Source organism: Gossypium raimondii, chromosome 12 (assembly GCF_025698545.1).
Source record: "Gossypium raimondii isolate GPD5lz chromosome 12, ASM2569854v1, whole genome shotgun sequence".
In the NCBI taxonomy this organism is placed as follows: Eukaryota; Viridiplantae; Streptophyta; class Magnoliopsida; order Malvales; family Malvaceae; genus Gossypium; species Gossypium raimondii.
Genome location: NC_068576.1, coordinates 36,416,252 through 36,440,822, shown reverse-complemented (window position 1 = coordinate 36,440,822; position 24,571 = coordinate 36,416,252). Strand labels below are relative to the sequence as shown.

The window sequence follows — 24,571 nt, the reverse complement described above, 5'->3', positions numbered from 1 at the left end:
CAAGTTATTCTCTTGCTTGGGCCATAAAGCGAAAGCACATTGTTAGCAGATTCTCTGATCGTTTAACACATTTGTATGTATGTTTTCTCAATCTCGCAATGCACGGAAGCTGTTTGCAGAAATTACCCAAAGAATTAAAAGCTCGCCGACGAGAATCTCTGCTACTTTATTCCATAGGAATTCAAGCCACGATGACACTGTTGAGCCCAATGCTGAAAATGATCATGTATTGGTATCATGGACATCCAAGTTATCCAAATTGGTAAAACAAGGGCAGCCAGAGGAAGCCATTTGCTTGTTCAAGAGAATGCTATTGTTGAAGAGTAATCAAAGGCCTAACTATGTTACAATTTTAAGCTTAATAAAAGCCTTAGATGCTCTACATTGGGATGTTTTGGTAATGATGGTTCATGGGTTGGTGGTCAAAATGGGGTTTATATCAGAGCCCTCCGTTTTAACTGCTCTTATTGGGTCTTATTCCGTTTATGGTATGGGAACTTGTTGGAGTTTGTTTCATCAAATACGTGATAAAGATGTTGTTTTATGGAGTGCTGTGGTTTATGCTTGTGTTAAGAATAAGGATTATCTGGAGGCTCTTGAGTTGTTTAGAAGAATGCAATTTATTGGGTTGAAAGTTAATCATGTTAGTATTGTCAGCATTTTGCCTGCTTGTGCTAATCTTGGCGCTCTACGGTTAGGTAGAGAAATACACGGTTTTATTATAAAAAGAATGTTTTCTCATGTTATTAGTGTTCAGAATTCATTGGTTGATATGTATGCAAAATGTAGGAATCTCGAGTCAGGGATTCGTGTTTTTGATGGAATGTTGGAGAAGGACTTGGTTTCTTGGAGGACTGTGATTCGCGGTTACATCGAGAATGAATTTGGGATAGAAGCAATTAATATCTTCTCAAAGATGCAGCTGTTGTCTTTTTTTGCTCCGGATGAATTTGTTGTCCGGGATATGATTATGGCTGTGTTACAATCTGGAGAGAATAAACTTGGATCCGCATTTCATTGCTATATAATGAAAAACGGGTTCTTGGCTTTTGTTTCCGTTGCAACTGCTCTTTTGCAGATGTATGCTAAGTTTGGAATGGTTTGTTCAGCTAGGAGTGTATTTGATCACATTGGCAATAAAGATGTCATTGCATGGAATGCAATGATCTCAGCTTACACCCAAAGCAAGTTACCTTTTAATGCCGTGGATACATTTACACAGATGTTACATATGAACGCGAAACCTAATGAGTTCAGTTTAATTAGTCTACTGCAAATGTGTTCTTTGATGGCATCTCAAGAAGTATCTCATGAACTTGGAGATAGCATCCATGCTTTCATAGAAAAAGTTGGTTACTCGAGGAATGTTTATTTATCATCAGCCTTGATAGATTTCTACTGCAGATCAGGAAGGGTCAAGCAAGGAAAGGCTCTTTTTGATGAAGTTCCTGTCAAAGATCTCATTTGTTGGAGTTCATTGATTAATGGATATGGATTAAATGGTTATGGAATTGAGGCTCTTGAGACATTCTCAAATATGTTAGATTGTGGGATAAAGCCAAATGAAATTATTTTTCTTTCTGTTTTATCTGCTTGTAGTCATTGCGGGCTAGAATACGAGGGTTGGAACTGGTTTTATTCTATGAAAGAGAAGTATAATGTTACCCCAAAGCTTGCACACTATGCATGCATGGTGGATTTGCTCAGTCGCCAGGGTAATATTGAACAAGCGCTAGACTTTGTGAAGAAAATGCCAATGGAGCCAGATAAAAGAATCTGGGGAGCTATTCTTGCTGGTTGTCGGTTAACGCCTGGGCCAATTGAGATTGTAGAGTTCGTTGTTGAACAGCTTGCTACCTTGGATCCACAAAATAGCACTAACTATTACACAATTTTATCAGACCTATATGCAAGTGAAGGTAGAGAGGAAGATGTAGAGAGGACGAGAAGATTGGTGGAGAATGCCTAGAAAGAAAAGGTTTGATACCTCAGTAGCTTGTCTTCTGTACATTCTATCAATTGAGCAGTAGCCAGTAGGCAAACCAATTGGTATCCTTTCCCTGTATGCAATTCATTTTGTGGTATGCTGATGAATTTTATGATTCGTAACGTCGTAAAACATGAGGGTTTCGTCTTTTTCATGGAATCTGGGGTCTTTCTGGTATGCTACTAAAATTACCTTCTCATTTCGTTTTATGCTTTGATATCATAATTGGGACTGAAACAAAGTTCCATGTTCCTGAATTTTGAGCTAAGTTTGGGACTTTAAGTAAGAACAAGTATTATTTTTTGTTTAGGTGGCCTGACTCCTTCGAAGGAAGTCTTCGAAGTGTCGTCCGCCAGGCAACCGGCCGAGCCCCCAATGATATGAGGTATTGTCCCCAGCTCATGCCGGGGTTTTGTCTCCCACCTCCATTGAGAGACATGTACGGTTCATGGAGAGGAGCGCCTCAAGGCAACAGACCATACATGGTCGCATGGCCACCCACCAAGGGAATGTGAGCATCTTCACTCTTGGTGGGGTTTGGACCCCTGACCTATGGCATATAGGCCACCAATTAGGGGATATGGTAACACTTGAGCTAGCTAATCTGCTTTAGTTTAAGTGTTTTATTTTTCCTTTAAAAAAACTATCATCTAAATGAAAACTAATCTAAGCTCCTTACTCTTTAAAGTAAGCCTGGATCTAGCTTGATAGTTGAGACCAAGCAAGACCTACTTGGATATAAAAGTAGTATTGATGATCTTGCTATCAAACTATTCCATTTTTCAGTATACAAAACATTTTCCAATGCTAGAATTAAATGAATATTGGGTTCTTCTTGGGAGTTTGAAGTGTAGAATTTATGGCTAGAAGTTACTCCAATTGGTACTTTGAAGTTGGAGTAAATGTTGTATTAAATGAACTTTATAGAACTGAGACTGCATTAACTTTCCCAACTTGATCACATCATAAATCCTGTATATTGATCACTCTCTTGCAGTCTTGTTCCCTTTCTTAATTACAGAAACACCAACACAGAAACCAAGCTTGCTCTTGTTTTATCTGCAGATTGATCTCACTCATGAAAGAAGGAATCCTCGAAGTTCTTATTGTAAATGCTGAAGACATTAGACACACTAATCTTATCGGTATCTCTATCTCTTGTCCCTGGCTATGCATCATAGATATGTCCTGTTTTATTAATTTGGTTTTGATCATTTGGTTATAGGAAGACCTGCATACTATGTTATATTACAATGTGGAACTAAAGAATACAGAACCAAAATATCACCAGGTTTCATGTCTATTGATGACCTGTAAATTACTAATTCTATTCTTTTGGGGTCTCTTGAAACATAACAATTGTGTTTTATGATGCAGGAAAACATAAGAAAGTATTGTGGAATGAGAAATTCAAGTTTGATTTTCCGCTATCCGAATGGAAAAACTTAACTCATATAAAATTCAGGATCATGGACAAGGAATTCTTCAAAAACAACGGATTTGTTGGTGAAACCAGGTAATCTATTTTACTTCCTTTTACCTCCATTCTCATTTCCCCTGATACCTAACTTTGCATTTATTCTCTAGAATTTTCATATGCCATGAAATATATAGATAATACTGGTGTGAAAGTAATATAAGGACAAAAAATATCATCTGGTAATGCTTAGCAGATGGTGAAACTGTTGCTGTAATTCAATCATCTTTTTTGAGGTAAAAGTACCATGAAGTCCCCTGTGCTAGGAGTTGGATTGCATTTTGTTCCCTCTACTAAAAAAATAGACAAATTAGTCCATATATGTTAGATTAAAAAACAAACCGGTTCTTCTGTTAAAAATTCTATCCATTTTATCTGTTAAAAATTAGTCCATTTACATCAACATGAGGTATACGTGACACACCATGTGTCATTATCTGGTTATTCCGTCAACCACGACAGTTTTTAACAATACTAATAGATTAAAATTTTAATATAAATGACCGACTTGCTCTTTAATTTAACATATAGAGACTAATTTGTCTATTTTTTTTAGTAGAAAGTTAAATACAATCAAACTTTTAATACAAAAACCGCCATAAAACGTTTTTCTTTTTTCGAGACATTAAAAGCTATTTAACAATTACCACAAATAACCAAACCAGATGAGTTCATTTATTTACTTTTTTCTCAGAATTCACCTTGGTGGAATAATTATTGAAGGAACTGACAAAGGATTTATAGTAGTGAGACCAGCTCCTTACAATGTAGTGCTTGAAGATGATACCTACAAAGGACAGATAAAGATTGGATTTAAATTCATTGCTAAGGTGAGTTTGCTCAGACCCCAAGTTCTCATTTCTATTTATAGTTAAGCATCTTATTTAGCTTGCCAAAAAGCTTAAATTTATGGGGTAATATAATTTTTGGACCGGCAACAAAGTTAAACTTGAAAAGTATAAAAATTTTGTGATATATTGTGTCATATTATCACTTGAAAGTTTAAAAATAATATAATTTTTAGGTGATGATATGGTACAATATCAAAGTGTTATATTCAATGTTTTAATAACTTAACCCATAGTTGAACATGTCAAATCACAATTTCTATTTTAACCAGTTCGATTGGTACGATCGTCGATTGTCAGACCAACAATAGTTAAATAATTAATAAAAAATCATAAAAATCTAAAAGAAATTAAAAAATAAATGTTGAAAGTTCAACCCGTTCAACTGTTGATTTTTGTCTCAGTTTTTAATTTTTATCAATTCCAAGCAATTTCGGAATAAATCAATCCAATCCTTTTGTTTGAATCGTTATGTTGATCAATTCTCAATTTGTCCCATTTGATCATGTTCCAGCAATACTGGTCACTTCATTAAATCTTGATAGAATATAAGCTTAAGGACCAAAATAAATTTAGTTGCTAAGTTCAAGACCAAAGTGGACCAAAATAAAAGTTACAGTTACCAAAGTGGATTTCAGTACCAAGTTCAAGAGCTAAAAATTATATTTTTCTAAAGTTTATACTAAGTGATGGATGTAGATATGCAATTGTAAAGCACATTGCATTTTGAAAAGAGAACTCAAGTTTAAATCTTGGAAACAATGTTGTTTGAAGGGACAATTATGAACCTCAAAAGCACAAGGGGACCATAATAATGGTCTAGGGGGGCTTACCCCTTTCTCAAATTTCTGAAATATTTCATTTACCCATTGAAATTAAAAAAAAAAATTAATTAGGCTCTCTAATTTCTTTTTTAAATTCTCATTATATTCTTTTTTTTTTGAAAATTTTGTATTAAGCTCTCTCAAATTTTGTGAAAATTCTCTTTAATCTCACAATAAAAAATTTTAAAAATAATTCTCATTAAATTCATACAGTTTTTTAAAAGTTTACTAGGACTCCCTTAAAATTTGATAGTAAAAACAGTCATGAAACATAATTTTTTTTTTCCAGAAAGAAGTGCAAAATGAGATTCGAGAATTTGCTGTGATGCCTAATGAACCAAGATCAATTTGTAGCTGCATCAAGAATCTATGGAAATTCCCATGCTGGATATGTTTATACCCCTTTAAACAGGAAAATTCAAAAAAGGAGCACAAGCATGAGTGAGTGGAACAACATGATGTCAGCTGCATGTGATTTAATGTAAGATTGTGAACTTTGGTCTGAAAATCTACATGATATGAGATGTTTTTTTCAATAATTTAGAGAAATAATAAGGCTTTACACCATTTTGTAAAAGTTTTCAATTTGACCCCCCAAATTAGGCCTGAAAGGCCATTGGATTCAAAAGAAATGGGAGGCACGTCCATCTCATGATATTAATGAATTATTGCTTTGTTTTCCCCCTCTATTTTTCTATTATGTTTGACTTATCGAAATTTAAAAAAAAAAAACCATGGGGGCCTATAAATAAATTCTTGTGTGCTTGTGTGCTTGCTATTGATTTCCAAGCTAACCTCCGACCAAGGGGGCCTATAAATAAATTCTCCAAAACATGCAAGCAAAATAGAAGATTTTAAATTTGGCAAAGAAATTGTTGTAAAGATCAGATAAAATGTATGCTAGGTGAAGTGACAAGAAGTTTAATATCTCTAAAGCAAGGTTTCGAGTTTGAATATAATTAATGAAGGGACAATTGTATGGAACTTTATTTCATGTTTAAGGGTTTGATCTAGTTTAACTTTAAATTCAATCTAGACCCAGGATGAATATCGGATATAGGAAGGTCTTATTAAAAGAAGAACATTTCAGTTAATTTTTCTATCCAAGAAAAGAATTAAACTAAAATGATAAAGAAGTAAAATCAGGAACTAATTTTGTTATTATGTGGAAAAAGAAAAAACTTGTTTGAAAAATGGATTTTGGTGTTTTCTACCTTTCCAATCAACTTGAATAAATCACGAGGTAATTTGGTAAATTTTGTTCAATTTGATCATTAAATTTGGATTTCTTAAAGATATAATGACATGGCATTCGAAAATTGCATCGCCTCATCACTTGAATTTTTTTTAAAAATTTAAATTTTTTTTGTAATTTCTAGATTTCATTTCATTTTTTAAAAAGAAGTTAGGTGATGATGCGGCACAATTTCAAAATGACATGTCAGCATACTCTAAAAGAATCCAAATTTAGTAACCAAATTAGATTGTAGACCCAAAACAGTTTAATAATCAAATTGAAAAAAATCAACAAATTCAGGGACTAAATATTAATACCACATAAGTTTTTAAAGGCAAAGTGGTTGGAGTCTAATTTTACCTACTCATAAAACCTTGACTATGACACCATCTTTTCCAACTTGTTATTCCTTCACATGTTTTGGATTTACATCATTCTAATAAAGTTTCTAAATTTGCTTTGAAACCCATCATTTTCTTTTTATGAAAAAGAAACCCATAATTTTCTTTATAGTCCAAAGCATTGAATTATGAATAAGAGACTTTATTATTTAATATAAGTTATATATATATATATATATATATATATATAAAAGCTTTTGCCTTTTACATCACTTAATCATAACGTGATAAATCAGCTTATTTTAGGCAATTTCTTATACATACCCATCTGCATAATGTGATCTCACATGGTAACATATCCGTTATTAAAATATGAAATTCTTTTATATAAATTTAGGAATAAATTATAAAAATAGTCATTTTTATTTGCCTCAGATTACATTTTAGTCACTTATGTTTGAAATGTTACATTTTATTCACTTACGTTATCGTTTTGTTACATAGTGATCACTTTACCGTTAAACTCCATTACCTCTCTAATGGAAGTCCTACATGACATTCCAAATGGATTTTAAATGCCAACTTGGATGTCCTACGTGACCTTTCAAATTAAATTTATTTAATTAAAAACACATTTTCATCCAAGCAATTGGACATCCAAGTTGGCATTTAAAACCTATTTGGACTGCCACATAGGACTGCCTTTAGGGAGGCAACGAAGTTTAACGGTAAAGTGACCACTTCGTAACAAAACAATAACGTAAGTGACTAAAACGTAACATTTCAAACATAAATAACTAAAATGTAATCTAAGGCAAACAAAAATAATTATTTTTTATAGTTTACCCTAAATTTAATCTTAACATTTACTTTTTTTTATGGTTTTAATCAAATTTTTTATATTTTAACTCACTTCTTAAAATTTAGTCAAATTAATTTTTTTTATGAGAAATCCAACTTATTTAATCATTAAAATTTTAACAATACTAAAGTGGCGGTCTATGTTCCTTCTTAAAATTCAAAAATGAGTAAAATTAATGAAATACACGTAAATCTTCACACATGTATTACGTGAATGTTGTTAAAATTTTAACAATTCAATTAATTTTTCTTAAAAATAATTAGATTAAATATTTAAAAGCTAATTGTGAAAGTGAGAAATCTGTTATCATGTTTTTTCTCTAATTTTATATATCAATTTCAGGGTTAAAAGATAGAATTTCTGACACTAACTCAGAAAGAGAGAAAATTTTCATTTAATTAAAAAATAAAAAATAATTGAGATTCTTTTTTCACCGAAAACTATAAAGTATTCATCACGTACTTGCAATTTGCAAAATCATATAATAATACAAGCCACCCGAGTCTTCATAAATATTCAATTCAATTTACAACTAAGAAACACACTCTGTATGTTCCATCAGAAACCAAAAAAAAAAAATACTCTTTCAACAAGAATCCAATCGAACCCATTTTTGTTTTCCAGATTCTGAAACTGGGTTTTTCTTCTTTGATCACAAAAAGCAAAAAGAACCCATCAATCAGACGGTCAAGAAGTCAAGATCCCTTGTCTTTTTATGTTCATATGATGATGATGATGATGGTAGCATGGTGGAATTGCAAAAAGAAAGCTTTTCTTTTGGATTATATCAACAAAAAGGAACTGTTCTAAACGTTCCTCTTCAGATTATTACTAGCTATATTATCATCATCTTCTTCAACGGTTTTGAATTCAAAAATCTATACTTTAAAAAGGTAAGTGGAAAAAAAGAACGTTGCTTTATCATCAACGGTTGCTTATATATAAACTTTATTGTTCATATTGTCAGTGAATTACAATGACCTGTGACTGTTAGCACACCAAGAATTTGCTTTTTTGTTTCTGTAACAAAGTTGGGTCTTTTTCTTTTTCTTTCTTTACAATGTAGAATTATTCAGTTTAAGCCTTTTTTTGGTCGGGTCCATGTTTTTGGACCATGGTTTGATTATGGTCTTTCAATAAAGTTCTTAAATCTTGAGCCCCCACTGACCAAAATTTTAACGATTATTTGCAGAGCAAAGAGTAAAGAGAAGTGTTATAAAGAGGTGTTCAAATGGAGAATTCATCAAACAGTGATGAAAACTATGATGTGGGTTATCAACCATCACCTTGTTCAACTGATCCAAATGATCAGTCAACCATGAGTGGTGATTCATTTGTGTATTGCCGAACATATTCATCGACTTCAGTATTTTCTGAACCTGTTGATGATCACCATAGTTGTTGTAGTGAAGCTTCACCTTCTTGTTCTTCTCATTGGTCAACTAAGAGATCTGGTGGGGTTGTTCCTCAAAAGCAAGCTCTTCTTACAAGGCTTGTAACAAAACAGTGCAAAAATAGCAATGCAGGTGATCATCAAAAGCTTGATGATTTGGAATCATTGGATTTAGGTATGTAAAATTGTTTGAGTTTGTCTTTCATATGCTTAAACTATATATATATGTATATATATTTTCCTTTTTTTAATTTTTATGCTAATGGAGGTTCAAAATTATGTTGGAAAGAACTTGAAATGATGAAGGAAAGATTTGCAAAACTTTTACTGGGAGAAGATATGTCTGGAAGTGGAAAAGGAGTATGCACAGCTATTACAATCTCAAATTCCATAACCAATCTTTACGGTAGATACGCACATATACATTCATATCTACTCAAAAAATAGTAAATTAGTTCATGTACATCAGATCAAAGAGCAAATTGATCTTCTATTAAAAATTCTATTCATTTCCACTATTTAAAATCGATCTTTGTACATTAACATGACGTCACTATATGATTATTCCGTCAAGCATACCATTTTTTAATAGTACAAATAAGTAAAATTTTTAACAGAAATAACTAATTTGCTCTTTGATCTAATGTACAAGGACTAATTTGTCTATTTTTTCTAGTTTAGGAGGCCAAATACAATTTGACTCCTAAAACAGTGGACTTTGTGGCACTTTTACCATATATTTGAAATCTATGGAATTGCTTACTCCATGTTGAATGGTAATTACTGCAGCAACTGTATTTGGGCAAAATTTGAGGTTGGAGCCATTGAACCCTGAAAAGAAAGCTCTTTGGAAAAGAGAAATGGATTGTCTTTTATCTGTCTGTGATTATATTGTGGAATTTACTCCCAAGTCACACAATTTACGTAATGGAGCAGCTGTTGAGGTAAGATTTCATAGTCCATATCCAAAAAGATTACTTTTTTATGGAGATTTATCATCTTTGCTTGCTTTAACATGATATATATATATATATATGTATGTATGTATATGTTACATGTTTAGATAATGGAAAGCAGGCAAAGATCAGATATTTACATCAATCTTCCAGCACTGAGAAAATTGGATGCAATGCTCATTGTAAGATACAAGCTCAATGTGAGACAAAAATCGGTTAAAGTACCATAGAGGCACCTGCAGTAGGAGTCAGATTGTATTTTGCCTTTTCTACTAAAAAATAGGCAAAATAGTCTCTGTAAGTTAGATCAAAGGACAAATTGATTTTTTATTATTAAAAATTTCATCCTTTGTACTATTAAGACAGTGATGCTTGGCGTGCAATATCTACTTTATGCTAACTTACAGAGACCAGTTTTTAACAGTAGAAATTGATGAAAATTTTAACAGAAGGACCAATTTGTTCTTTGATTTAATGTGCAGAAACTAATTTGTCTTTTTTTTTAGTAGAAAGGGCAAAATGTAATTTAACTCATAGTACAGGTGGCTATGTAGTACTCTTACTGAAAAAAAAGTCTTTTGTTTATATATATATATATATATATATATATATATATATCTTAGAGCTTACACTGTAAAACAGGAAATACTGGATAGCTTCCAGGATAGAGAATTCTGGTACGCAGAGCAAGGGAGTATGTCGGCGAATTCGACCCGTATGGGTTCATTTCGAAGAGTTGTTCAAAGAAATGACGAGAAATGGTGGGTACCAGTGCCGTGTGTTCCTTCGAGTGGACTTACCGAGAAAGCGAGGAAGCACTTGCGACATAAACGAGAATGTGCTAATCAAATTCACAAGGCTGCTATGTCTATAAACAACAGTGTTCTTTCCGAGATGGAAATCCCAGATTCATACATGGCATCACTTCCAAAGGTTAGCCCCTTATGCTGATAAAAAATGTATATACACACAAATGTTCCACTCATAATAGCTTAGTTAGTTCATGCGGTCAGTTGTAAAAGTATATCGATATTTCGTAAGTCCAAGATTCGAGTTCTAGCATTTGCAACCCCTTTCCCTGTCCCTAATGCTTGCTTGGTAGACAAGGTACTAACTCTCTTTTTCTTATCTACAGAGCGGAAGAGCCAGCATCGGAGACCCTATATACCGCTACATGTACACCACAGAAAAATTCTCCCCTGAGTATCTACTCGATTGTCTCAACATAGCATCCGAACACGAAGCACTTGAACTTGCAGATCGTGTTGAAGCTTCAATGTACACATGGAGACGTAAAGCATGCATGATCCACTCGAAATCATCATGGAGTATGGTGAAAGACTTAATGTCCGACGTCAATCGAAGTGACAAAAACCATATATTAGCTGAAAGAGCAGAGAGCTTGTTATTTTCATTGAAGCAAAGATACCCTGAACTCTCACAAACGTCCCTAGACACGTGCAAAATTCAGTACAATAGGGTAAGTGCTAAAAAACTAGTATTTTCTTGCTTTCCTCCATAACATGCAAGCTTTGAATGCCAAAATTGGGGGGGGGGGGGGGTTTTGCAGGATGTGGGGCAAGCAATCCTTGAGAGTTATTCGAGGGTATTAGAAGGACTAGCTTTCAACATTGTTGCTTGGATTGAAGATGTGTTTTTTGTAGACAGTACAACAAGAAACCAAGACTGAAAAAGGGCTAACTCAACCCCAACATTATTTCAGCTGGTTAACCCAGCTTCTTCTTCTTTATTTTCTAAATTCCTTGCATATGTTGATTCCTTTTATATTTGAACCATTTCTTCTTGTACATTAGAATCGTTTAAATAAACCATGTAATTTCTAACACCTTAACCTTACTTTTTAAATGGGTTCCGTTCATGATCATATATTACTGCAAACAATACATGTTATTCGCTATAACCTTTGAAACAGCAATCTGAAATAAAAGTAGGATGGATACCCACTAATCCATTTTAAACATCAGTCAATGAACCACAGGGACTTGGAAGCCTGCATCAAATATATATAAATATAAGTCTGTGTGTTGAGGAAGTGGAGGAGGCAGTGGAAAGGATGGTTCACACGGTGGAGGAAGGTTAAGTTTCTATGCCGAGAGACTATGAGTTACGGTGTGCAAACTAGTAGAAAAGTGGGCAGGAGAGAGGGGTTCTCGGCTTATGGGACAGTCCATGGATGGATACCTGTATTTGGTTCAAGCACATGTCCATAAGCATAGGTGCAAGGTTGGTCGGCGGTACGGCTTGATATGATTGAAGTGGAACACGTGACTAATGTGTGATAATTATCCTATCGGGATTGGCATAGAGAAAAGCAGAATTTATAGTATCTGCTTCTACATGAATGCTGAGGAAAAAGAAGCTATAAAGTTGAGAATAGAATCAAACCAGAAATAGATATCAGCTACGAATTTCTCATGGCCAAAAACTCCAAGGGTAAGGGGATCTTGGGTGCTCCTTCCAACGGATGATGCTTAATGTTTTACATTGTATCAGACTCACTGAGATTCATAGTTTTTTAATTTATTTTTGGACCACTGAGATGCAGTCTATTAAGTTCATTATCTTCAAACAGCTGCAATATAATCAATTTTCTCATACAAGAGTCGAGACCCACAAATATTATTACTACTAGCATTTCATAAACATTCATATAGGAAGTCATCTTACCTTAATTAAAGCTAAAACTAACACTAAAATAAGTACCCTTGGTTATGTATATAAAACTACAATAATTTCTAGATATCCCAAATTTGTATATCTAAAACTACTTATAGTGCATAATTACCAAAAAAAAGAAAAAAAAGTTGGGTTCTATGATCAATGATCCATTAGTTCTGGCGGATGCCTATCCAACAAAAATGTTATCTTGACATCAGAAATGTTTGAAAAAATCAATTTAAGTACACAGAAACAGATGTTTAATGATTAAAGTAGTGTATGCATGACTGCAACATAAGCAATAAATGTATTTCAGTACATGGCATGTGGATGTCCATACCTTAGCATGTGCATGTGCCTTGGAGAGAGAGAGAGAGAGAATTGGAGGCAAAAAGTAGATTAGTAAATGGAACAACTACATGTCATTCTTGGGATATTTTGCTCAAATCAATTGGTAAACAGAAACAATCATCTCTATATATACAACAAGGCCTCTGAATAGCACTTGTGATACAGTCTAGGTGGGGGCATAAAATGATAGCAAGTTGTATTGCATGCCGAATAAATCGCCTACAATGAGCACATTTTGAGATTATTGTACAAAGACTTTCAGCATGCCACCCCACCATCCGACTGAAAAAAAAATCCCCTTCTAACAGTGTCCCCTCCACTATTAGACATGGAACAGGTAAGAGATGTGAAATCGATGCCAACATGCATGCAACAGAATTCGTGTTAAATTTTACCTGTTGCTCTTGGGGGGTTGGGGGGATCGCTAACCTTATACCAAATAAAAAATGAAGTTAAATCTAAAATCAGCTGCCATCATCCACTGCACCGGTATATGTCAGGTCCGTTCGCCTCACTCTTACAGCCCCCTTAAGCCAACTTGAGGCTCGAAGATTAGCACGGTCGCTGCCACCAATGACAATAGTGCCACTTGAAGATAGACTTGAACCTGCTCCATCTTCCAAAAGTGTCCATGGGTCGATTTCCATATCGTACTCCTGTAGTGAAGGCATTGACTTGGCTTTTCCCGGTATGTTATTTGCAGTTCGTGCCGATGCAACCTGTCTCTGAGGTGCATTTAAGGTACCATTGCAAGATTCAGGGATGTAGATGCTGGATTGAAGCGCACTAAGAGCACCGACTGGGACCGAAGGTGTGTGGCAGGAGATCACATTGCGGAAAGAAGGAAATAATATTGGCATCGCTGCCTGAATACGCCATCTAATGATCTCAGGTAGTTGCATAGAATCTAATTCATTCTGCACCAACAGAAAAAAGTTACTGAGTTAAGTAAAGAATCATCTATCATTTTACTCCAATGCTAACTTCAGTTTGAATAAATAACCTTTTACACACACGGCAAGACTTATTGAGAACTTTATGTTCATAAGAAGATAGTTTGTTTCAAAAGAGGAATTAAAATGAATCAATATTCGAGGTTGACAGGAAGGGTATCTCAAGAGCTCATAACTTACATAAAACCAAAAGTCAAATTAGAAGTGCAACCATATACGTCTTTAGCAAGCAGCACACCTGCTTTATTTATATTCCTTATACCAATTACATTACAGGTGCAGCAAAAACATGTTGTGACCACATTTCTAAAAAATTTAGGTTTATTTACCAAAACAAGCAGCAGTAAATTTAACAAGGGAAGGATAAAGACCAAACCTGGAAACTCTCCAATGCCTCATGATCAAATCCAGAATAATCATTGGCAGTCTTTGACCTTAGCCAACTTGGCTGGCAACTGCTTAACAACCCATGTAGAACTAACAATAAGCGATCAAAAAGACTATCTCTATAAATCTCTGAGGATGCAATAGAAGACACCAGCTCCGCGTCCCTCTTCAACTGTTTGAAATTAAAAGATAGGTCCACATCCTCATGCACAACCCTACTTCCAAGCAATCGAAATATTACAGAGGCAAGCATGTGCCTCATGTTTCTTGATGATGGTTCCCTAAATAAGCCAACAAATGAACCTTGGTGAACTAGTTCATTAAATACCAGACATAGTAACACAGATTCTTAATAATATTCCATCACGATGTTGAACAAAAAAAAACAATATACCATCACGACTATCTGATTGAGTGGTTATTAATTTGGATGAAAGAATCTGAAGAGGGGGGAATAGTTTCTGGTAGAAGACCAAAAGTCAATGTATTTTTCAGTTTTTTTAAATTCTCCCATAAAGGGAAGAAAATACTCCTGGCACCCAATTTTCAGGCATCAGCAACACAGAAGAGTTAAAAAGTTCCTCACATAAGATAAAGGAAAAGATGATCAAATCAGATATAAAACATATCAAAACAGTTCATTTTTTCAATTTACGAAATACGAAAGAGACGAATTACTTCAGGGAAGAAAGAGTGACACTTCATCAAAATAGAAAAAATCTTACCCATCTGCACATATGATCGGCAGTAATCTCACAATAAACTGCAACCTTAATGACATAGAAGCTCGCAAAGCTGCAGGAGGAGGAGGTACAGACTCTGCAGGAGCCATTGTTCGTCTAGCCAATCCAGGACTAGCACCTCTTATACTTTTCCGACTGTTGCTTTTATTAGTAGAAACTTCAATTGAAGAGGCAGTTCCAGTCTGCTTGCTTATGCCACGAGTAACCAACTTTACTTGCTGCTCAATAGTGCTAAACTGCTTTATCAAATCATTTGCAAAGGTATTGCGCGAGTTGGCAGAGCTTTGGTCTATGCAAGGAAGAATCAATTTAATAAATGCCTTCTCTGTTACATGCTGCTGGCTGATATTGGAACCTTCAACATCGATTTGAGAACCTTTCGCACACTTTTTTGACTCCACTGCCTCCTCAATGACTTCACCTTCCTCAAGAAAGGTGGCTTCGTTCTTCTTCTCTCCCCTATTCGTCACAGGATCACCACCAGAATAAGACCATCCCCAAGGCTTCCAAAACTGGGTCTTAGTAGAAAGGTTCTTAGTTTCAGCAATATTAATGAGCCGTTGCCTAACAGTTTTCCGTCCCAAAAGAACATCCATGCCTCCTAAGAACCATTTAGCCTGCATCAGCAATGAATCTTCTAATGACCTTCCAAAAAGATGAACCACCTCTGAGAAAAGAGGAGCAGCATCAGGTCTGACCAACAATCTGGTGAGGATGATCTCAATGAAAACTTTCTCATTCTCAGAAGGAGAAGCTCTTTCAGAACTGGGTGAGGAAGAGCGAAGTGCATCCACCAAGGACATGTCATGATTCTCCATCTTATCAATGAGTGCTTGTTCATTTAAAAGAAGCCTTAATTCAACCCACTGCCAATGAAACTTAGCTGGTTGCAAAGCATCCAATGCACGAATAAGCTTACCTTGCTTTGAATCATTCTCTCCACGCAGAGCTTTAGACTCGCCATGTCCAGAAACCCGATTCCCCTCATCATGTGTAAAAGCAGAATAAGGCATCTTACAATCAATTATAGCATTTAGAAAAAGCCTTGCACGAAGAGGGATAAAGGCCATGGATTTCAAGTGCGTGTCCAAACCATTCAACTCTAGCAAGGCTGCGAACTCAGAATCAGTGGTATCTGCAGCTATAATATCATAAAAACCACGGGTATCCCTCATACAAACATCACGAAAAGGTATGTGTTTCACAGCATCACCGATGGCCATTGTTAAAGACTGATACAATTGATGAATATCTTCACGACTTGCAATGTTACTACTCAAAATGAATGGTTTCCATATAACAAACGCAAATATTGCATAAGCTGGTGGAAAGACCAAATTAATTGGAAGCAGTCTCTGCATCCTTGAAAGAGCTACAATAGGTTGTTCACCCAAGAGTTCCAAAACTAGCCCATCACAAACAGATCTGCAGTTCCCAACAAACAGCCGAAACCAGTGCACATAAATTTCAAATGAGTTGTCCAACTTAAAAGCCCCAACAGATCGGGCATTACCATTAGAACTGGTTTTTGTGCTCCTTACAAACTGAACAACATCCAAACCTTCCTTTAATCTTAAGACTGTTACCATTCTCTCCAAGCTAATGACCCCATGAACAATAGCCCCCAAAAGAAGAGCAGAAATAGCAGCTGACATTTTGGTTGTTCTCCCTAGAGTCGATTTGGCAGAACTGTTCAAATTGTCACCAGATATGTTCGCACTAGACTCAGGAGCATCAGGAGACAACTTAAACTGACCACGAGAGGACTTTGCAGGAGCAAATGCTACTGCTAAAGCAGAAGAGGCCTCTGTTCCAAGAGCTACCTCAAATGCCCGGCTTTGGCGTTCTCCAAGGGCTTCCTTTAGCAGGCATAGGCATATTAAATGAATGCGCAAGATACGCTTTGCAAAACTCAAGGAACTTATAGAGGGTTGATAATTTGAATAATTGCTGCCACCAGTAAAATCAGGTATCTTCGCTAGTGTTGATCCTACATTGCCAACAATGGCAGAAACAGCAGAAGACACCAAACCTGGGTCCCCTTCTTGAGCAGCACCGCCAGTCTGTCTAATGCAGTCCATTAGTCCCATTATGATTTGTTGAGCAACTTGATAACCATCACCCCCTTTTTCAACGGCAGGAGTTTTTGGTGCACCGGCTGCAACAAGTTTTCTCTCTTTACCTAAGATAGAGTGCAAGACATCATCAACATGACGCTGAACCATATCTCTCATGCTTAAACCCACTCTCGAAAAACGTCCACCAGTTATCTTTTTACGGAAATAATCATCAGGATCTTCAATACCTCCTGGAACTCCAAATGGAAACCCAAAATCTCCCTCTTGTTGTCCAGATTCAAGTTCAGAGAAAAGTCTCTTGTCACAAGCACCTTTGTATTTCTTCTCCCATTCAATTACACTGGCAACTTTGCCATACTTCTTCAACAAATACAAAGCAAACACTAGGGTTCCCGAACCTGTAACTCTTCCATTAGTGGCCATAATTGCAGCAGCACGAAGCATTATAGCTGACAAAGCTTCAGGAACAAGATCTGCAGCAATAAGTATATTCTCATACCTGAAGAAAAGACATCATTAAGCAAGTAAGATATATATGGAGGTCAAGCCAGCAGAGAGAAAAGAACCACAAAAAGGCATGACAAATCCAGTAGCTCAAGAATCCACTCCTGCGCAATAACTTCCAGAGAAAAATATTGAAGTTCTCCAGTCTCCAGGATGGTTTCTAGACATCAGTCTACTCCAACCATACACCAAGAAAAAATGTATTTTTGAAATGCTTTCATGCAGACAATAATAATATAGATACATCCACGAAAATCCTGAACAGTTTTGCTTTAGCCAGAAATTGGGGGCAGAAAAGAGAGGAAAAGAGCTAAAATTACTGGTAAAGTAAGATCAAGACACAGCAAGTGTATTAAATCATACCGGCAATACAATGGACACTAATAAAGAGCCAGCCTAGAAAAGCACAAATTTTTTATAGCCAGAACTGATATGCATGAACAATTTAGTTAAAAGAAAAAAAAAAGGTAGAATAATGATATTTCACCTTCGAAGAGATGATAAAAGATATGCCTCCCCCACTGCACATGCACAATTATCTACATTCCTGGGCACCCTTAGACTGTTTCTCCCACTATGAACAGTAGGACCAGGATTACTGCTAACTATTGGCAACAGCCAAAGGAGAAATTTGATCGCTGAAACTGAATCACAGGAAACATCCATTAGATGCAGTATAACTGATAGTTCATCCTCACCAAGCTTCCATCTCAAAGGACTCTTCTCATCAGCTGCAATGAAGGGCCTGCCGTACTGGCCAGCCTTGGCCACAGATTTCTCCGACTCTTCAACAAGCTGCTTGACTACAGATATCAACCAAACCATGACAATCCTCTTCTCCACAAAGCGAAGCTGTTTTAAACCCTTTTCAATCGAAACAATATCTCCAAAATGGGTTGTTCTGATTCCATCCACTGGCTTTAAAGTTTCTACCTCAGTTCTATGATGTGAGCAGTTTATCTTATTATCACAAATGTGACTTGTAGATGCTCCCTGGCTACCCTCAATTCTAGCAGCTGCTAATTGAGCAAGACTCTGAGTTTTACGCACAGTCTTTTGTCTACCACGAGAAACTTGCTTTGTTGATTTATGCGGAGGATCAGATTTGAAAGATTCTATGTTTTTCTGCCCCTTCCTCATCCACCAAGTATCTTCATCATCTGATGGAATTGGTGAAGGTGCTTGAAGATATAAACTCTTATCTTCACTTAATTTCTGTCTTTTTACCCTTTTACAATCTTCATACCCAGGGGCACCTTCAAACATGTCCGGCTTGTTGCATGTTGACCCAACAGACCTTTTGGAACTCCCTTGAGACTCTTCAACTCCACTATCTGCAGATGTAGAAGATAAGCTAGGAAATTGCAACAATACTGAAATGGAAGCCTTCAGTCCTTCAAGGTCCACATCTCTCCTGAAAGTCTTTGAAGACTGAAGAGTTTTCCACTGATCACCAGAAACTTGGAAAGCACCATCCCTTCCTGAGGTAGAATGAGACTTTTTGTCATTAGTTGATACATGAGAAGTGTTTGCACAATTATGTTGATCAAAAAGAAGATTGTGAAGGGCAAGACGACGTTCATTTGAGTAAACATTTACAGCCTCAAGCAATTCTGAGCCCTTAGCAATTCTTGCTTCTTCCAAAATATCTAGCATATACTGCCCAGGTAGCTGCTTCAAGATTCGATGGTGTCTCTTCCTTCTGTCCAGGTCAGCCATAGGTCGGGATATATCGATAATCCCACTAACTATAAGCTGTCTCACATATGCCTGAGGATAAAAGATTCCAGATCCTATGAGTTCCAGTATCAAAAGCTGAAGACGCTTGCCACCTTCTCCTTTAAGCCCTTCATGCTGATCAATCCAGCACACGATAATATCATGCAGGGGACCAGGGCTGTCAAATATATCTGAAGAACTACTACTTCTTCCATTAACATATTTTCCATTGCTTTTAGCTTCATATATATTTCCCAACAAATTCCTCCTGGAATAGTTATTCTGATAACTGGTATTCTTTGCAGTGCTGTAAAGTCCAGAAGCTCTTCCCTTCTTGTATTCTGGGTTCTGCCACTCTTTCCTCTTCAGCTTTAGAAGATGAATTGCAAGATATATTTGTGAAAAATCTTTTCTACCAGTGAACTTCAAGTTATGGGGAGGAGCAGTCCGGAAGTCTCGGAAATCACATGTTGCCCACTCACAGAGGAAAAAAACTGAGCAAATCAATGACAAATTCACAGTTTGAAGCCATTTTAGTGATGATCTTAAGCATGGGCTGACCTCAGCAACCCAACCTTCGCCAACTGCTCCATCACAAAGATCATCAAAGATATGTTTATAAGCCTCTATTAGATCTCCATGCAAAAGAGCTTTGTCCAGAGTCTGCACAGCTTTTGCCATACTTTGGCTAGGATATCCAGCACTTGCACCTTTAACAAGATTATCAGCACACTTGTGGATGGTGGAAACAACATGATCGAATGACAAGGACTGGTATTGGGAATCAAACCCTTTAACTTTGACAACATAAGCATCTGCTGAATTGCTTTTTATTTTCCCTGCATCATCTGATGACTTTGACAAAAAACCACCATCACTAAATGCATGTGAAACTACACAAGTTGGTAAAGGAAAGCAATCTAAAGCAACAAATGTATCTGGCACAGCCTGTATCAAATAGCGAAGCATCTCAACCAGTGCAGATACTGTATACGCTCTCCGGGAATTATCAACCAAATCAGCTCCACCAGGTGAAGGCTCACGGATAAAGCGAATAGCTATAGCCACAAGATTACGTACATATGTCTGACATAAAATAACTGTTTCTAAAACTCCATAAACAATTGGCAATAGCAACTGCAGAATCTCAAGCAATTCCTTTTCCTGGAAAAGAACAAATATGACAATTAAAACTACAAGAACGTTCATAAGCTCACAATTACTCCCTATACGAGCATTCCTCAAAGAAAGGTGGAAAAAGCATTTATAGGTCACACCAAATTCAATACCTGCAGTTGATTCAGAACCCAATCAATGATAAGAGAGGGAAGAACCAGCCCTTCTGCATGATGCCATTGCAAGAGTCGCACCACATACAACCATTTGAATTGAAGAGACGGCTCCTCACCATCAAGGGTTGCTGATGCTGGGGCACTCCTATGCTGCAAAGACGCTGCATTATGCATTTGTGGCAATCGATCTCTACCATGTTGAGTAAAATGAGAATTATTTCTAGAAAAAATTTCATCTAAAAGGTGCTGCAAGTAATCAATAACATCTTTTGTCCAGAGCTCTGTACGAGATAATTGAGCTTTGTCGAGTGATCCAGTAGAAATCGCAGAACCTGGGCGAACCTACAAAAGACAACCATAATTTGCTAACAACTGATATGATGAATAGACTAGAACAATTGCGAAGAGTGTGATCAGATTGCTTCAATAATTAAAGCAATTGTACCTGATTAAGATAAGTTACTTTGATAAACCAAGTTGCTCTCAGCAATGGAACATTATTCCGGATAAGAACTTCAATTAATGTTCTATTCTTATACCCAAGAGGAACCTGATCGGCCAAAGAACACAAACTTTTGTTTTGCTGTGATAAGCCCTGGGAAAAATATAAGGAAACAAATAATTGAGTTAATGAATAAAGTTTGTTTTTGTCTTTCACCAAGTTTCAAGAACTCAAAATTGATAAGAAACAACAGAACTTAGGGAGCATAAACACACCTCAATCCATTTCTTTCTGAAATCTTCACTGCATGGCCTTTGTTCGGGGAAAACCCCTGGTTTACTTAACAGTGAACCAGAAAGAGGGATACCATATACCTGACCAGCCTGACAAGAACAAAATACAGCCTCAAATACTATACTGAGATTCAGACTTTAAAGAGGAAGCAAACCAAAATTTGATAATACAAGTACTGATACAAGAAACAACTAAAGAAGCAGATAAGTAAATAAATATGAATAGAACAAATGCATTACCTTCCGCTTTTGAGCACGAGATTCATTGATAGCCCTTAGACACTTTCTTATTGCCTGCAAGGAAAACAAAAACTTATTAAAAAGTTAAAAACACTTTTCAAAAACTGAACGTTATATTTCACAAGAAATTAAACGTAATAAGCACAAAAATAAAACAGTCTACTCAACTACCATAGCACCAGAAATAAAGTGACTTACATCTCTGCATTTGAGAACAACTGGCTTTGTAAAAGCCTGAATCTGAGTCAATGAAATCTCTTTCGAATCCTGAACAGAGAGCGGGACCATGTTAGGCAACAAATCTGATAGTAATAAATGAAGCTAGTGGAAAGACAGTTAATCTCCTAAAATTAGCATAAAAATTTTCCAGATATAAATTTCCTACAGCTTTAAGAAATTGCTATCTCCGCGTCAAACTCAAAACAGCCTCAAACCAATACTATTGATCAAGGAACAATTTTTCAGATTTAATCCTAGGGCTTTAAGATATCACTAAGTCGCTATCTCAGCATCAACTCCAAGCAGCCTCACACCGATATGGATCAACTCCAAGCAGCCTCACACCGATATAGCTAAGTAAATTTCTCAGCATCAACTCAAAGCAGGGCAAAGAAAGTAAAGCATCATTACCTCAGCATTAAGTTCAAGTAATTTAAATTCATATAGATTAGAAAAGCGACCATAGTTACCAACCACACACATGGATGTTGCAGGGGAAAAAGAGTAAAGATAGCAGTCAATAATAAGAATATACCTCCAGTCCATTAATGGTATCCTTATATCCCTGTTGCACATTTTCTCTAGTGAGAGTCTCCTCGGGACAAGTTTGGGACTGAGGATGAAAATCAGGGGGGCCAAGTCTGAAAAGGAACAATAATAAAATACTAGCATGCAAGATAAACTACATGTCTACATTCAATAATTTGAGAAGATAAATTTAAGAATCAAGCAGTAGGCCCATCAACTCAAATAGCTTCATAATCCATTATCATAAAGCAGTCAAAAGGGTCATATAACTGTATTATGAGGTACCTGCAATTAAGCGGTTCCTTGTCACACTTCAACTTGTAGGATGCTAACTGAGATTGCCGCCTATAAAATGGGTATAATTAAGGATACCAGGCAGAGAAAGTGTATTCTCACACTAAGACAACTTTATAGATCTAGTAAAAACCGCTAAGCATAAATATATTTTCTGAAATTTAATATATTAAGTTATTAACAGTCCATAGCAAACTGGATCTATTTTTCAGGGGAAAAAAAGGAAAGTGCGAGATGATTTGAAAAATAATAAAGGTGCGGGAGATATACAAGCATTAATACCACTTCTAACCACAAACACCCTATGCACAGTCATACAATCAGATAAGTGGACCAGAGTGCTCACAGCAAAACTTAGAAGCTAATTCAAGATTAGCAGTGTTCTTAAGAGTCGAAACTGGAGCAAAAGATTCTCAACATATGGTCACTAATTGAAAATTCATCAAACGATAATATCCCAAAAATATAGTCTAACGCTGTTTAGAATCAACAAAAGTAAAATCATTTCAAAATCCAAGTACACAGGAATCTGTAGCCAGAGCAAAAACGAGTATGGTATTTTGGAACAGTCACCTAGAATTGAATTGGAAGTTAGGTGGTAATGAAGATGAGTCAGCCCGGGAAGTATCCCTGGCTGAAGCTCCTCCTATCGCGCTGTTATTAACTGCACTAGTGCAGCCGGCACCATGATACCTTTGCATATCTACCAACTATCAGCGGCATACTGGTTCAAGCATCAAATACTAAGAGGAGATGCCAAAGCCAATCTGCATTCATGCAAAACATATATATATCAGAACCACCGTGGAATTTTATTAAAAACATATATATTTATATAGAAAATCAAATTGAGAAAGCATAGATGCACTGAGTGTGCCACCTCAAACATGGAATCTACAAATTAGCTTATCAATCTCACTCCACCTTGTCAGCAAAGTGAAAGTAAAACCTCATATCTATGGGGATATTTAATTAAGAAACAAATAAAAGCAACAACCACTGAAGGCAAAAATCACAATTTAATCTCTAACATAATTGTTTGAAACACAGTACGAGCAAATGTCTCCATCCCCAAGTGACTCAATCCAGCATACCATAAAAAATACACCGTTTTCGATTCAGCAATGAACAAATCTACTAAACCGAGCAAACCCCAAAATAGAACTAAAAACAAGCTATGTTCTTTTACATGCTAAAATGCTAAAAATAGAATAAAACAAAAGATGAGGTAACAAGTTAAAAAGATTGACCCTTTTTTTACCCCTTTGTGGAGATAGTGTCAAGCTAGGGTTTTGATGGCAAATAAGTAAAATAATGTAGGAAGTCGAGGATAAAATTGGAATAACGAAAGCTTATGAAAGAAGATCGAGATTGCAAAAGAAAAAAAATAGATAGTGAAGCTCACCTCTGATAAAAATTAAAACTTTTTCACACACACACAAACAGAGAATCGATGGAGCTTAGGACCCTTTCTTTTAAGGCTTTGATTACTGAAAACGATGATGGCCTCGGCTTTTCAGTTTCTTCTTCCTCTATGCTCTCAGACAATTAAAAAAGGAGCGAATTTGGTGACGATCTACTCATTAAATTATTACCCACTTCCTTTTAGTGCTAATCTTTATTTTTCCTATTTTACCCTTTATTTTTTTCTTATTTCTAATCAATCCTTGAGTGGATGAGGAAAAAGGAGGGGGTAAAATGGGGTGTTAATTGAATAAAGTATTAAATTAGTTTCCTATAGAAGAAAGTTATGTTATAACAAGACAAAAGATCCTCCTTATACTAGCTTTAATTATGTTTTCAGTGCTAATGATGTGTTGGTAAGAATAAGTTTTGAAATATTCTTTTTGGTAATTTATACTTTTACTAAATTATGAGAAAGTTTATATTTTGATTATTTAACTTCAAAAAATTATAAAATGAT

General features: G+C 35.9%; 3 protein-coding genes across 9 annotated transcripts; 2 read left to right on the top strand and 1 right to left on the bottom strand.

Moving 5' to 3' along the window:
- Window positions 1–5,820, top strand: LOC105763871 (putative pentatricopeptide repeat-containing protein At3g01580). Of its 4 annotated transcripts, XM_052624819.1 has the most exons (7): window positions 1,969–2,161; window positions 2,298–2,372; window positions 3,053–3,132; window positions 3,213–3,278; window positions 3,365–3,503; window positions 4,159–4,294; window positions 5,426–5,820. In XM_052624819.1, exons 1-7 carry the CDS (start codon window positions 2,121–2,123, stop codon window positions 5,579–5,581), a joined length of 693 nt encoding a protein of 230 aa, XP_052480779.1. In that variant the 5' UTR covers window positions 1,969–2,120; the 3' UTR covers window positions 5,582–5,820. The 4 variants fall into 4 exon arrangements, with proteins under 4 accessions (XP_052480778.1, XP_052480777.1, XP_012437712.2 ...); XM_052624818.1 differs by lacking the exons at window positions 2,298–2,372; window positions 3,213–3,278; window positions 4,159–4,294; window positions 5,426–5,820 and having other exon boundaries at window positions 1–1,978; window positions 3,365–3,408; XM_052624817.1 differs by lacking the exons at window positions 2,298–2,372; window positions 3,365–3,503; window positions 4,159–4,294; window positions 5,426–5,820 and having other exon boundaries at window positions 1–1,978; window positions 3,213–3,279.
- A 2,304-nt stretch (window positions 5,821–8,124) lies between these two features.
- On the top strand, window positions 8,125–12,546 carry LOC105763872 (rop guanine nucleotide exchange factor 3). 3 transcript variants are annotated; one of them, XM_052625328.1, is made up of 8 exons: window positions 8,125–8,469; window positions 8,769–9,144; window positions 9,259–9,375; window positions 9,759–9,913; window positions 10,033–10,107; window positions 10,568–10,858; window positions 11,061–11,405; window positions 11,911–12,546. In XM_052625328.1, the coding sequence occupies exons 2-8, from the start codon at window positions 8,808–8,810 to the stop codon at window positions 11,953–11,955; spliced, it is 1,365 nt and encodes a 454-aa protein (XP_052481288.1). In that variant the 5' UTR covers window positions 8,125–8,469; window positions 8,769–8,807; the 3' UTR covers window positions 11,956–12,546. The 3 variants fall into 3 exon arrangements, with proteins under 3 accessions (XP_052481288.1, XP_052481289.1, XP_012437713.1); XM_012582259.2 differs by lacking the exon at window positions 11,911–12,546 and adding an exon at window positions 11,496–11,771 and having other exon boundaries at window positions 8,127–8,469; XM_052625329.1 differs by lacking the exons at window positions 10,033–10,107; window positions 11,911–12,546 and adding an exon at window positions 11,496–11,771.
- A 439-nt stretch (window positions 12,547–12,985) lies between these two features.
- Window positions 12,986–24,216, bottom strand: LOC105763870 (mediator of RNA polymerase II transcription subunit 12). Of its 2 annotated transcripts, none has more exons than XM_012582253.2 (13): window positions 24,053–24,216; window positions 23,221–23,414; window positions 22,639–22,698; window positions 22,361–22,466; window positions 21,805–21,873; window positions 21,607–21,660; window positions 21,349–21,456; window positions 21,077–21,226; window positions 20,629–20,973; window positions 18,108–20,503; window positions 15,021–17,615; window positions 14,285–14,576; window positions 12,986–13,872 (listed from the first exon to the last, which is right to left on the bottom strand). In XM_012582253.2, the coding sequence occupies exons 2-13, from the start codon at window positions 23,346–23,348 to the stop codon at window positions 13,420–13,422; spliced, it is 6,756 nt and encodes a 2,251-aa protein (XP_012437707.1). In that variant the 5' UTR covers window positions 23,349–23,414; window positions 24,053–24,216; the 3' UTR covers window positions 12,986–13,419. The 2 variants fall into 2 exon arrangements, with proteins under 2 accessions (XP_012437707.1, XP_012437709.1); XM_012582255.2 differs by lacking the exon at window positions 24,053–24,216 and adding an exon at window positions 23,742–23,878.
- Window positions 24,217–24,571: the final 355 nt, after the last annotated feature.